The 14,001-nt window shown below is 42.9% G+C and overlaps 1 protein-coding gene across 7 annotated transcripts in view; it reads right to left on the bottom strand.

Annotated features, from left to right (window-relative positions):
- Positions 1-14,001, bottom strand: part of LOC306817478 (ankyrin-3-like) — a 117,448-nt gene that overhangs the window by 91,478 nt on the left and 11,969 nt on the right. Inside the window, exon 1 of one of the 7 annotated variants that reach the window (XM_079334386.1) lies at positions 1,507-2,690. The exons of the other annotated variants lie outside the window; for them this stretch is intronic. Coding sequence (XP_079190512.1) covers positions 1,507-1,623 — 117 coding nt within the window. The 5' untranslated portion in view covers positions 1,624-2,690. Of the gene's footprint in view, positions 1-1,506; positions 2,691-14,001 lie in introns of those variants that run through there. 7 annotated transcript variants of the gene reach the window in all.

Genomic DNA, 14,001 nt, shown 5'->3' with positions numbered 1-14,001 from the left:
CAACTCAAGACTTGGTCCACCACCAGAAGTCACCTCTCTATATTCTGACCTTGATGCTAATGAGGTCACTCGCTATTGACTCTCTGTGACAGGTGGCTAACCCCGGACTAATGACGACCTCAGGCTATATTCAACATGGACACACACACACACACACACACACACACACACACACATGTACACACAAACCGAAATGTCAACATGTACACTGAGCCCCAACACAAATGATTTAGAGCACCGCACCAATCACAGCTAGACAAACAGACAGAAAACACACACACACACACACACACACACACACACACACACACACACACAGGTGGACAAAGTTATTCACACTGAAGCCTTTAGCTGAATTGTTTTGTCACAACAGCAAGTGTGATTATTGATTTTAAGTCAGAACTATTGATCAGATCATGAATGTCTGGTCCGTCCAGGTCCGTCCTTGTAAAGTGTCGCATGTACACACACACACACACACACACACACACACACACACCAGCGCACACACACACACACGCACCAATTCAACCCACACCTAACCGCAGGGTGTGACTGATGACGCTTTGGACTTTAGTGCAGATTCCTCCGCTGAATTCCTGCTCAACAAAATGTTCTCACCAAATCACACACACACACACACACACACACACACACACACACACACACACACACACACACACACACACACACACACACACACACACACACACACACACACACACACACACACACACACACACACACACACACACACACACACACACACACACACACACACACACACACACACACACACACACACACACACACACACACACACACACACACACACACACACACACAAATGGCGCAAACACAAGTGATGGCGCAAAGAAAAAAAAAGATTTCTTATACGAAATGTTTCATGTAAACAAAGCAGGGTGACTGAGGACAATTCCCAAACACACACACACACACAGAATTATACAAGCATCCTATCAAAGGGAGGTAAAAAGTTGCTATGACAAAACAAGCAACTTGAGAGTGTGTGTCTGTGGGTGTGTGCATGACATACTTTTGAAAAAAAAAGTATTTATAAGTCAAAAACAAGTCATCATTTCTACACACACACACACACACACACACACACACACACACACACACACATATTAATAGCAACACTGCTGCTTAAAATACCAAACTGTCCTCTATAAACAACCCTTGTTATCTTTCTTTTTCTTCCCTGTCCGAGCTCTCTTCTCATCCATCTTTCTGTCTTTTACCCCTCCTTCTCCCCTCCCTGATTATTCCCATCGGGACCACCCCTCTTATCACACTGAGTGTGTATGTGCATGTGTGTGAGTGTGAGTGTGAGGAGGCTGCATCATGACAAAAGAGAACCTCCACCAGACCGAAACGTCTCCAGCCTCTCTCTCTCTCTCCTGTCAGCTCTCAATCCTCCATCACTTCCCTTTGTCTCTTTCTCCCTGTTATTTCCCCCCCTGTCTTTTCCTCTTTCTCTACCTTTTTCTTCAATTCACGAGAACGCTTCCTCGCCGCCCTCTTCTTCTCCTTCTCATCCTCCACAGCGTTGAGATTCTCATCCGCCCTTTTCTTCAACTGCGAGGCGGCGTGCGCCATGCTGCTCCAGTCCAATTAATCCTCACAGGTGGGAAACGCGGAGCAGGAGGGATGCACGGAGGGACGGAGTCTCCTCTTGAACCTTTTTTAATTCTTCGCTCCTTAATTGTCTTTTTGTTCCTCCTCCCTTGGCTTTTGTCCGAGAAGGAGCCCTGACAGGTGTGAAAGAGGATTTTCTTCTCTTTTTTTTGTGTGTAACTCTTCCCCTCTGTCTTTTGTTCTTTATTTCCCTAGGCAGCTATCCAGACTTGGCAGATGGACAGATCCAGTTTGGGTAGAACGGAGGCAGGACATACTCCTCTGTTTCACCTCTTGAGGCTCCTCCACAGACTCCAATCAAAGTGCAAAACAAGTGCTAATCATACAAATAAAAAAAGAGCTACTCTAATGATCCACAGTCAGTTCAGATTGTCCTTCTGATTAAGAATAAGGTATAAAAAAAAACTGTTCAGTTACAAGAAGTAGAGCTTCAAGGTTGGAGGTCCAACTATGGGCTTAAGCTCCAGCCTCTAGCCCAGAAGAGAGCTCTGTTGTCTGGGTAAATAAACTGGTCCTGCTGCCTGCTGGACTGGTCCCCACAGCCGGATGACTGCACCTGAGCTGAGCCATTCCCAATGTTCAAACACACAGACACACACACGCACACACACACACGCTCAGTCACCGACGCCTTGCCGGGACATGTGAACAGGATGGAAATGACAGAGGAAAGGAGGTAGAGAAAGGAGGAGAAGGAGGGGGTGGAGGGAGGAGGGCGGAGGAAGGAGGGGGCAGAGAGAGAGGTAGAGAGAGCAGCTGGGACAGCAGAAAAAAAGAAGAGGGAGGAGGGATGGATGAATACCTCTGCTCAGTACCAGCTGCCTGAGATAAAGCGAGAAAAGGAGGATGATACTTCACACGGGGTGCATATAGCGCACACACACACACACACACACACACTCCTGTATAGCACAGTGTGCAGAGTGCAGTCATGATGCTCCTGTTATGAAACTTCTCTCGCTCAGCCTCTTCGCTGCCTCCGTCCACACTTTTCTTCCTTCGCTCCAAAAGACAAGAGCTGACGAAACAGACAAAATGTTGCATTCATCATAAATCACATTCATCGTAACTCAAACTAAACTGAAGCCTATATGCAGTTACACAGCACGATTAGTGACGACAGACTGACTTCTTTATGGCTCAGCTGGCAGTGAGTCGGTTGGCAACTCTCCGAACATAAGTCACGATCTCTTTCAGAGTAAAATATTTGGGTTCTTGAGTTAAATGTACCACGACTGTGATGCTTCTTTGTGTCCTCATCAAGCTAACCAACTAAGTACATCCTGGTCTCGCCGTCCACGCTCGTCCCCCTAAACCCCCTCTTCCAAGAATAATCAAATTCATCGACTTTCTAACAGTAATTTTTAATGAAATTCTCGTCCCTACAAAACAGTATAAATATCCAGATTTCAATTTAAAAGCACACGGTGCTCTAAACAGGTTTATATGTCAGATCACATGACCACATGTCATGTAAATGTACATGAGCTTGAATATTTCTCTTCTGGTTTTCTGACTCACTCAAAGCACTTTCACACTGCAGGTCACACCTTCACATTCACACACTGATGGAAGAGGCTGCTGTTAAGAGTCCATCAGAGGTAACTCATCCCCATTCATACTCACTTAAACATCACTGATGAAGCCGCGGGAGCAACTTGGAGTTCAGTGTCTTAGCGAGGACACGTCGGACGTGTGGCTGCAGGATGGATGGATGGATGGATGGATGGATGGATGGATGGATGGATGGATGGATGGATGGATGGATGGATGGATGGATGGATGGATGGATGGATGGATGGATGGATGGATGGATGGATGGATGGATGGATGGATGGATGGATGGATGGATGGATGGATGGATGGATGGATGGATGGATGGATGGATGGATGGATGGATGGATGGATGGATGGATGGATGGATGGATGGATGGATGGATGGATGGATGGATGGATGGATGGATGGATGGATGGATGGATGGATGGATGGATGGATGGATGGATGGATGGATGGATGGATGGATGGATGGATGGATGGATGGATGGATGGATGGATGGATGGATGGATGGATGGATGGATGGATGGATGGATGGATGGATGGATGGATGGATGGATGGATGGATGGATGGATGGATGGATGGATGGATGGATGGATGGATGGATGGATGGATGGATGGATGGATGGATGGATGGATGGATGGATGGATGGATGGATGGATGGATGGATGGATGGATGGATGGATGGATGGATGGATGGATGGATGGATGGATGGATGGATGGATGGATGGATGGATGGATGGATGGATGGATGGATGGATGGATGGATGGATGGATGGATGGATGGATGGATGGATGGATGGATGGATGGATGGATGGATGGATGGATGGATGGATGGATGGATGGATGGATGGATGGATGGATGGATGGATGGATGGATGGATGGATGGATGGATGGATGGATGGATGGATGGATGGATGGATGGATGGATGGATGGATGGATGGATGGATGGATGGATGGATGGATGGATGGATGGATGGATGGATGGATGGATGGATGGATGGATGGATGGATGGATGGATGGATGGATGGATGGATGGATGGATGGATGGATGGATGGATGGATGGATGGATGGATGGATGGATGGATGGATGGATGGATGGATGGATGGATGGATGGATGGATGGATGGATGGATGGATGGATGGATGGATGGATGGATGGATGGATGGATGGATGGATGGATGGATGGATGGATGGATGGATGGATGGATGGATGGATGGATGGATGGATGGATGGATGGATGGATGGATGGATGGATGGATGGATGGATGGATGGATGGATGGATGGATGGATGGATGGATAGATAGATAGATAGATAGATAGATAGATAGATAGATAGATAGATAGATAGATAGATAGATAGATAGATAGATAGATAGATAGATAGATAGATAGATAGATAGAGATATATATATATATATATATATATATATATATATATATATATATATATATATATATATATATATATATATATATATATATATATATATATATATATATAGGCATCCAGTAGCAGTATACAGACAGGCAGGACACAAGACACAAGACATTGGTTACAGTACAAAACATCGGTTACAATGCAATACACACCCGCTGTCCCCCCTCCCCTCTCGATACAATAATCCCCCAAACAAGATTTAGCAGCCCCTATGGAGGCCGGGGATCGAACCCCCACGCACAGTATGAGATGAATGAGTGAGGTATGAGTGGAAGTTATCCGGCCAAAGGAGAAGAAGACAGACATATAAAAGGAGAAGAAGACGGGCAGGATGGTGTGGGACAGCGGTGAAAAGACGTTACGGTACGAGGTGAAACTGACTCTTCATATTCTTCAGATAATCAGATGTTGTGATGAACATGATTGATAACTTATAACAGAATCACTATATTGTGATATCGTCGTAATCATGAGACACATATCACATATCATATCTAGAGTTACCTTGTGATTCTGACACCTGGTGTTTACTGTTTGTTGTAAAACTATAAATATTAAAAAAAAATAATAATAATTACTAAATCAATTATTAAGATCCTTATGTATTATTCCTTAACACATTGACATACTCAGATATGAGACAATCATACCTTCAGGAGTGTGTGTGTGTGTGTGTGGGGGGGGGGGGGGATTCCCTGTGGAATACTAATAATAATAATAATAATAAACTACTTCTGCCCTCAAATATAAAAAGCAATTATGAAAAAAAAGCTAAATTCTAATACGATGTTTTCTTTGTTGTTTTTAATGAGATGTACAGCCTGCAATAAGAGATCAATACAACTCTGCATGTTTTTATGTCTCACATGGGATTGTGCATGTAGGGGTGTGTGTGTGTGTGTGTGTGTGCTGGTATGAGCTCATGTCGGTAGACTGCAGCCTTTGAATATTAACACTGTGGGAGAGAGGAGATGTGCCCGTGGTCCATGAAGTGGACATGTGACAGAAGAGCAGGCTTTCTATTGGCTGTCTGGGATTCATGTTTGCCGTAATTGGCTACCTGGTAGAAGGTGGTCCCGCCCATCAGTGACAATAACAAAGAGGAGAAGGAGAGGATGTTTCAATCATACGACATGTATAGAATAATTAACAGCAAAAGATCCGTCCTGCCTCTTTCTTGAAGCGTCAGGTTTTCTGCAGCTCAGGGGAGATCGAATAAGCTCAGACGTCTTCTCTTTATGGTTCGCAGCACAGAGTGCCATCACTGAGAACGTGGTCACACGACACACCACTTTATGTTTTCACTGTGTTTGTGATGTAACCTTTCAGTTTAACAGCCGAGCTCCTCCGCAGCTTGTGCCCCAGATTTTCTCCCTCTGGATGTGAGCCAACCAGCGTACACACAGCGAGCAGACACTGGGATCTGACCAGAGTGGCGTTTAATGCAGCATCCAGTGTAAACACAGTGCAGCTAATTTAGTAAAGCACCTGTGTGTGTGTGTACATATACTGAACATACAATATGACTTGATTTTGTTCATATTCAGCAGCGTCTGTGGATATTTAACCTCACTGCATTTATGTTCCTGGTTTAAAATCATAAAATATAAATATTAAAAACCTGAATGAAGCCACCCATCTCCTCCTGAAGGGTTTGGAGTCTCTATGCTGGAAATCCTGACCTGATTCAGTCAACCTGACGACAAGCTGAGAGCTGGAACTGAGGCAGGTATTGTGCCTCTTGACGAACCATGACACTTCAACCGCCTGTCAATCAGGTCAGCTACGTACCTGCTATCAAAACGCACCATCAACACATTCAGCGCCTGCACAGTGTGAACCAGGCTGTAAACACGTTAACTCCTGCTGTGAAAACTGCCTGTTTTGAAAGGGTGTGTATGTGACACTCGACATGTTGTAGGTTTCTGCACTGAACTTTTTAACACCGGAGGTCACCGCTTGGTTAACATGTGAAGCCAGCTGTCACCCGACAGCTACCGCTAAGCCACCTGCACCCCGAGTATCAATATCTTTTGAGTTTGAGTACTGCATCAAAGTTTACAGCTCTGTGATCATGTGACTTTAGTGTGGATGCTTCCGACGTGCTCAAACACGACACGCATGTTATTTATTCGACATGTTATGAAGTTAAAGGGATACTTCACCCATTTGCATGAAGCTGTGTATCATTAGAAACATGGTAGTAGTGTTGAATGGTCGTCTATCCAGCCCTCATTTTGCCCTGAGACGAGAAAAATATGTTTTTCTTTGCCTGGAAGTTTTCTTCATGTGATGCAAAAAGCGTCATATTGCATCACATGAAGAAAACTTCCAGGCAAAGAAAAACACATTTTTCTCGTCTCAGGGCAAAATGAGGGCTGGATTCACGACCATTCAACACTACTACCATGTTTCTAATGATACACAGCTTCATGCAAATGGGTGAAGTATCCCTTTAAGGTGCTCTCAGTGTATTACACATAGTAGACCATACTTTAAACGAAATGCTCCCAAAAAAGAGTAGAGTGTACAAGCCCACTTAGTGTCTGCCTCGCTCCTGTTCTGCACTATAATAAGTCATCAGTCAGAGTGACTTAAGATAGGATTCATTGGATTAATCCTCCATTATCTGCGTCTGTAAGAGGAGCCTCTGAATGGGATGTCTGGCCCTTAAAGGCTTTCTGTCTGTGCTGAAGCTGGATTAACAGCAGGTGATTTCTCTGCACATGGATCAGAGATGTAACACTGACCTAACAGAAGATGATGATGTCTTAAGAGTTAAGAGTTTGGAATGATTTTCAGGCTTAAAATCTTACTTTGCAGCCTCCCTGGCTTTGCTTAAAAAAAAAAAAAAAAAAAGATTACAGTACGTGTTCTCTGAAAGAAACAGCAAACTCAGGCGTTCGATGTGGGTCAGCAACAAAAACACAACCGTCAGTTTTTACACATTCATCATCACAGCACAATTTTCTCCAACACTTCTGCTCCTGTTTTCTGTCTCCTTCTTTGTATCAGTCTTCTGTCTCTATAGCTGCTGATGTAGTCACTCCCTGCAGCAAACCACTCAGTGCACTCGAGCATGAAACTGCAGTTCATCAATCCATGTGTGAGTGTGTGTGTGTGTGTGTGTGTGTGTACAACAGCGGCCTCCACAGGGTGGAAACGGTATTGCACGATTAAAGGATTGACTACAGCATGTCCTCGAGGAGACTCCTTTCATACATGACAACAGAAAACTAGCTATGCACAGATTAAAGTAAAGAAACATCTTCATTTAATTTCATAAATGAAAATGTTAATTTTTGCTACGGCAGAATAATCTATCAATATGAAAGCACAGAAACACGAAGTGAAATTACAATCCAGCCAAACCTTCAACATGTCATGAATCATAATCACAGAAGGTGCTGAAGCGTTCATTTAGAGAGAAACAAGCTGATCAATACGTCAGGACAACAGCAAACACTCCTGATCACACACACACACACACACACACACACACACACTGTACACATAAACACACACACTGTACACACACACATGTACACAAACACACCTCACCATCTCATATGTCGACATTCAAGCCAATCTTTACAGAGGGAAAGCGAGTTAATGCATGTGACGTCAGTGTGTGTGTGTGTGTGTGTGTGTGTGTGTGTGTGTGTGTGTGTGTGTGTGTGTGTGTGTGTGTGTCAAATGGTTTGATGCATGCATGCATAAAGAGCATAACGTTTGGCTCCCTCCCATTTAAAATGAAGAGAAGAGGCTTTACAATGAAGCCGGACCAGAAAGAAAAATATATAAATATATATAAAAAAAAGTAAATTTGCTTAAAAAAAACAAACAAAAAAACCCAAATGAATAAATAACCATAAAATACTTTAAACAGTTCTGTTAAAATAAGTGCATTCACGTGTGTTCTGTGGTGTCTGGCTCCCTCTAGTGGCCATGTGGGACTTTCACATTCCCTGCTCTGTTTTTTATTACATGTTAAATCTTTCAGGTGTCCAGAGGCCATATGAATTATTAAGTTACACATGAAGCTAGGCTCAAAAACAATTTCATCCCTTCAAGTTACAGCCTTCATAAATCCTGAAGCCAATAAAGAGAGTTGATTTTTCCTGCAAGATAAAACGGACCGCTGTGAGGCCTTGTGATCCAAACAAGGAAGAGCTTTCTGTTGAGTGATCGAGCATCAGTTCAACACCGAGATAAAACCTTCTTTTGGTATGCTTGTTTTTTGATCCTGAAGTCTTTCCTAACATGTTTTACTTTTACATAATTGAGCATATTAAAGAATGAAATCTAAGTCAGTCTTGGCCTAATCTGTATTCTGTTCACAGGAAAAAAACAAAGAAGGAAAGAAAGAAGAATTGAGCTTTAAACCGTTATTGTTTCTGTCTTTCTGATTTTTACACTAAACATGTTTTTCAACAAATAAATGTGTTCGTCTTCTGAACTTCATCACTTGTTCGTGTAGCTTCTGTGAGACTTTGACTTGTAAATAAATATTTACAGTCTCAGGTGGTTTCTTTGAATTTATCTGTCAGAATAACTGCAGACAAAAACACCACCACACCACATCACATTTTGTGCATGACGCTCAGATATTCAACGATAATAATCAGAATAGATGTAGTTCCATTTCTGACCACTGAGAGGCAGCATTGCACGTAAAGAAAAGGCAGCATGCTGTTGGCTTTTATTCCAGATATGAACTGTATTTCATGATCGTTGTATTTGAATAAAAACGCCTTATTTCAGGAATCTTATCATCAATCTAAGATGAGATTTATTTACTGCTACCTCGTGCTTTAACTGGTTGAATTCTGTATCAATCCAGCTCAAATGTTTTGTTGTTGTTGTTGTTGTTGTTGTTGTGTGAATCCAGCAGTTCCTCGTTTCTGCTTCACAGTAAAACGATTTAAATTGCAGCGGATGTCAAATTGAATCAGACATGTGCTTCCTTAAGTGTTTCATTAGAATAAAAAAGCTCCAACCTGCATCAATAAATACTCCGCTCGCTCACTTTGTGTTTCTGTCAGCTCGGCTGAGATCCAGCTGGAAGACGACTGGCCGGAGTCAAACTCGTCGACCCTAAAAGACCTCGCTCTTAGTGTCCGACACACTACTTCTCTAGTAGTTAAAAATCTGTAATGATTAAAGTCTTCAATTCAAAACATCCTATTTTCTGTGGTAGCATTTCAGTGTTCCCACAATGGATATGACTCTAATGTGCCCTGCATTACATCCCACCACCACCACATCCTGAATCAATATCATACAACTTCAAATCAGATGCAATTAAACTCCTCGGCTTCATTATGGCTCGTACCTCCACTTAGAAACCTTACACACTGCCAGGAATGTGAACCACATCCAGCTGTCCTTTGGCGACTACATTACCCAGAAACCATAGAGCTGCGTGCAGTTGCACTGACAGAGAAAGACGTTTCTAGACTCTGATGCAGGACTCAACATTGTGTTTATCTCGGAGTCTCCGACATCAAGCGGTATTTGTTTCTTATCTGGTCAAACACCCGTTAACCTGCTGATCGTCGAGTCTTATCACCCAGAGCAGGACGCCTGGATGTCCTGTCCTTAATCATCAATGTCGTGTGTTGGTCCAGCCTGTGTCATGATCACAGGGGACAATCGTGCCCTGGAAATATTAACAGACCAAGTCAGAGCGACGTCACCCATCTGTTCCTGCAGGGGGCGCCGGAGGACTCAGCAGCAGCAGCCGCCATGCTGGAAATCCTGTCTCAGCCTAACCAAACAACAAACTCACTACAATTAAATGGATGTTGCAGATCTACAGTAATACCAATAAACCCAAGGTCAAATGTTTCTATTTGTAACCTTCATGCATCGTGTTTTTCTGTAATTAAGGAATAATTAATGAAACTAGTGTTGGTTTGTTCATGTTTTGAAAATTGAGATTGCTTCTTTAACCAGTTCATATCATTAGATACTGGGATTAGTCTCAAGTATCCAGTGAGGCTTCATAAAGAAACAAATAAACGATCTGGTACATGACACTGCAGCCCTGGAGGTTTCTCTCAGCTGTCTCGTCTCGGAAACTCTCCGATTGTTTCGACAGATCACGGCCTCGATCTCTCTTCTGTCTGTTTCACTCTCTATAACTCTTTATTACACTCTTTATTTCTTCCCGTGTCGCTCAGTCAACACTGACAAAGCACACACCAGGAATCCGACACTCTGTAAATGGACTTTCAACATTTCTATTCCAATCACACGTTTCACCTGTGCAACACAAACATCCACTTTTTCTCTTCTCAATAATGAAAGTAGTAAAATCCAAAATTAGAATTTCTAAATCAAGTTCAGAAATCCACTTTTTCAACGCAGGGTCAGATGATACAGCTAACTTTTGTTCTGGGTTTTCAAAGAAAAACGAAATATTATCAACCTGATCAAGAAACGTTTAAAGCTCATCAGAGCTCGTAATAGGAACTAATGCTACAAACTTTGTCCACAGGGGGGCGCCAAATGCAACACCAACTTTAAGGTACAAGCAGGCTTAGTTGCGACCAAGCAATCTGATTGGACAAGAGACGTCCCATGAGTGATATGGACGATGATGTAGAAACAAGCTTAAAAAAAATCTGTATCACTTGATGAAATGTAAATTTGTGATCCTTTTCTTCTGAGGGTTTGCCCCCTGGTGTTTATAGTCAGTAAAGTTAAGTTTCAAATGTTTGTTAACCTGCAGAAGCTTAAAAAAAAAAGAGAGAGAGTAGGGAACAGCTTGTAGACCGAGGTACAAGACGCACAATGGTTAACTGAGACCACCAAAGAGAGAGAGAGCAAGAGGGTCACTTAGAGAGAGAGAGAGAGAGAGAGAGAGAGAGAGAGAGAGAGAGAGAGAGAGAGAGAGAGAGAGAGAGAGAGAGAGAGAGAGAGAGAGAGGTCAATCATCTGTCTGTCTGCAGTGTTTACATCCACCTGTCTGTTTTGTCTGTTTGTCTGAGGTCAGCCTCAGTCTCCTGCTGGCTCTCTGCCAGCTGTCTCCACGGCAACCGGATGCACGAGCCACAAATAGCATGGCAAAGCGGAGTATCCCTACGCTGCGATGAGGCCAAATCAGACCACATCAGACCTCCTTCATATTTCATATTCCTCCACAGCAACAAATAGATCTTATTAAGGAACTTCACCTGCGTTTTATACAGTAATTCTGAATATTATGTATATTTATTTCCTGCATAGATTTAGCAGTATGGCCGTCCAGCGTCATGTAAACATAATGGAAGAATATTCATTAATTATCTCGAGAGTGTCCAGGAATGTAGAGTTATTGGATTAAAATGGTGCACATTTTAACTCTCATAACAAGCATACAAGTGTGGTGTAGTGGTGTTATTTTATTTTTAGCCTCGTTGCAAGACGTTAACACATTCAATAAATTGTTCAGAAGTCAAGGATGATCACTCGCGTAATGAGTTAAGCTAAAATAAAACGTCTTCACGGATTATCTCAAACGACTGGAAAACAAATACTTACACACCCATAATACTCATGTTGGTGTAGTGTGTGTGTGTGTGTGTTTGTATGTTTAAGCTGCACTATAGTCCATGTGGAATGATAAACCCTTCTGACATTATAAAGGTTAATTAGTCATGAACTTTCCGATAAAGATACTAATCATCCTAATCCATGTATAAACACACACACACACACACACACACACACACACACACACACACACACACACACACACACACACACACACACACACACACACACACACACACACACACACACACACACGCACAAAAACATAAAAAGTGTGTATTTTCCATACACACACAGACATACACACAAGTGAGCATATTCGAGCTCAACAGGATGCAGCCACTTCAGAACGGGTATCCTGACCTCGCTCTGCTGGGCATGCTCAGTAGATGCATGCAAATGACCCTGGAGATGACACCTTGGCATGCTGTCATGGCAACACATCAAGAAGCAGGCATGAAGTTGCTGGCAGGAGACGGAGAGGGGAGGAAAGTGGTAGAGGAGAGAGGAGCAGCAGTGAGGAAGGAGAGCGAATGAGAAATGAGAAGGTGAAAAGAAAACAGCAGTATCAGGGAGAAGAGAGAGAGAGAGAGAGAGAGAGAGAGAGAGAGAGAGAGAGAGAGAGAGAGAGAGAGAGAGAGAGAGAGAGAGAGAGAGAGAGAGAGAGAGAGAGAGAGAGAGAGAGAGAGAGAGAGAGAGAGAGAGAGAGAGAGAGAGAGAGAGAGAGAGAGAGGTGAGGAAGCAATGAAGGTGATCTTGGAAAGTAGGTTATTGGGTCTCCAGGTGTCAGCCATCTTTTTCTCTCCATAAGTAATCATGACAAACTGCTAACTTGAGCATGATGAAGCATGAGTGTATCAGTGACAGCCACATTGCAGAACATGTGGTTTTAGCTAAATTAATGGGAATTCTTATAGCAGGAATGAATGAATGGAATTAATGATGGCTGTGTTATTGAGAGGGTTTGGTGTTGGGGATCTGTTATTCTGGCAGTCATGGTTGTGTTGCGTGAGTTTAGCCTGTTTTTTTTTTTTTTTTTGCCACGAGGGCGATGCGCGACAAGTAGGAGGTCTGCCGCGGTGAGCACAGAACCCCATGGCGTGGGCCCACGTGGAGCCGCCACGGGTGCTGATCTTGGAGGTCAGTTATCATATAGATAGATACTTTATTGATCCCGAGGGAAATTCGATGACATCACACTTTCTGCTGTTGTTTTTCGCAGATTAATGCAAGAAAAAAACATTGCCATGTTTTAAATTTATGATAATTAGTATATGAGAAAATGATGCATAGGAAATCATAAAAAAATATAATATATAAGTCTTAGTGGCATGAACCACGAGTTTGAGCAAATATTCTAACACTGAAACTGACAATAATAAAATAAATGATCACTAAATCTGATTTATGTCAGCTCAGAAATGTGTGTGCACTTCCTCTCTTCTTATTGAACGTGTGTGCTTTTTATGTGCATTGTACATTGTGAATATTGGTGTGTGTTTGTGTCCGTGCAGGCTTGTTCATGTGTGTCGTTAGTAAGTGACAAAGAGGAGGGCATGTGTGTTTCTTTGATGATGCTCTGGGAGGTGTTCTGTTTGTTTTAAACGATGGCACACTCAAAAGCAGACCTGATGAGCTCGCTGGCTGCATCATCGCTGTATCAAGACATGATTCATGACGGCACTTTTTACTGTAAGCACACACAGTCTTCTTCACTGGTTGTACACACAAACACACAGACTCTGATGACGTGCGTCTCAGTGTGTGTGAGGAACAGTCTGGGTTTTTCCCA

Source organism: Symphodus melops, assembly GCF_947650265.1.
Source record: "Symphodus melops genome assembly, chromosome: 21".
NCBI classification, from domain to species: domain Eukaryota; kingdom Metazoa; phylum Chordata; class Actinopteri; order Labriformes; family Labridae; genus Symphodus; species Symphodus melops.
Note: the sequence above shows the minus strand (reverse complement) of the source record. Positions and strands in the feature narration are given on the sequence as shown.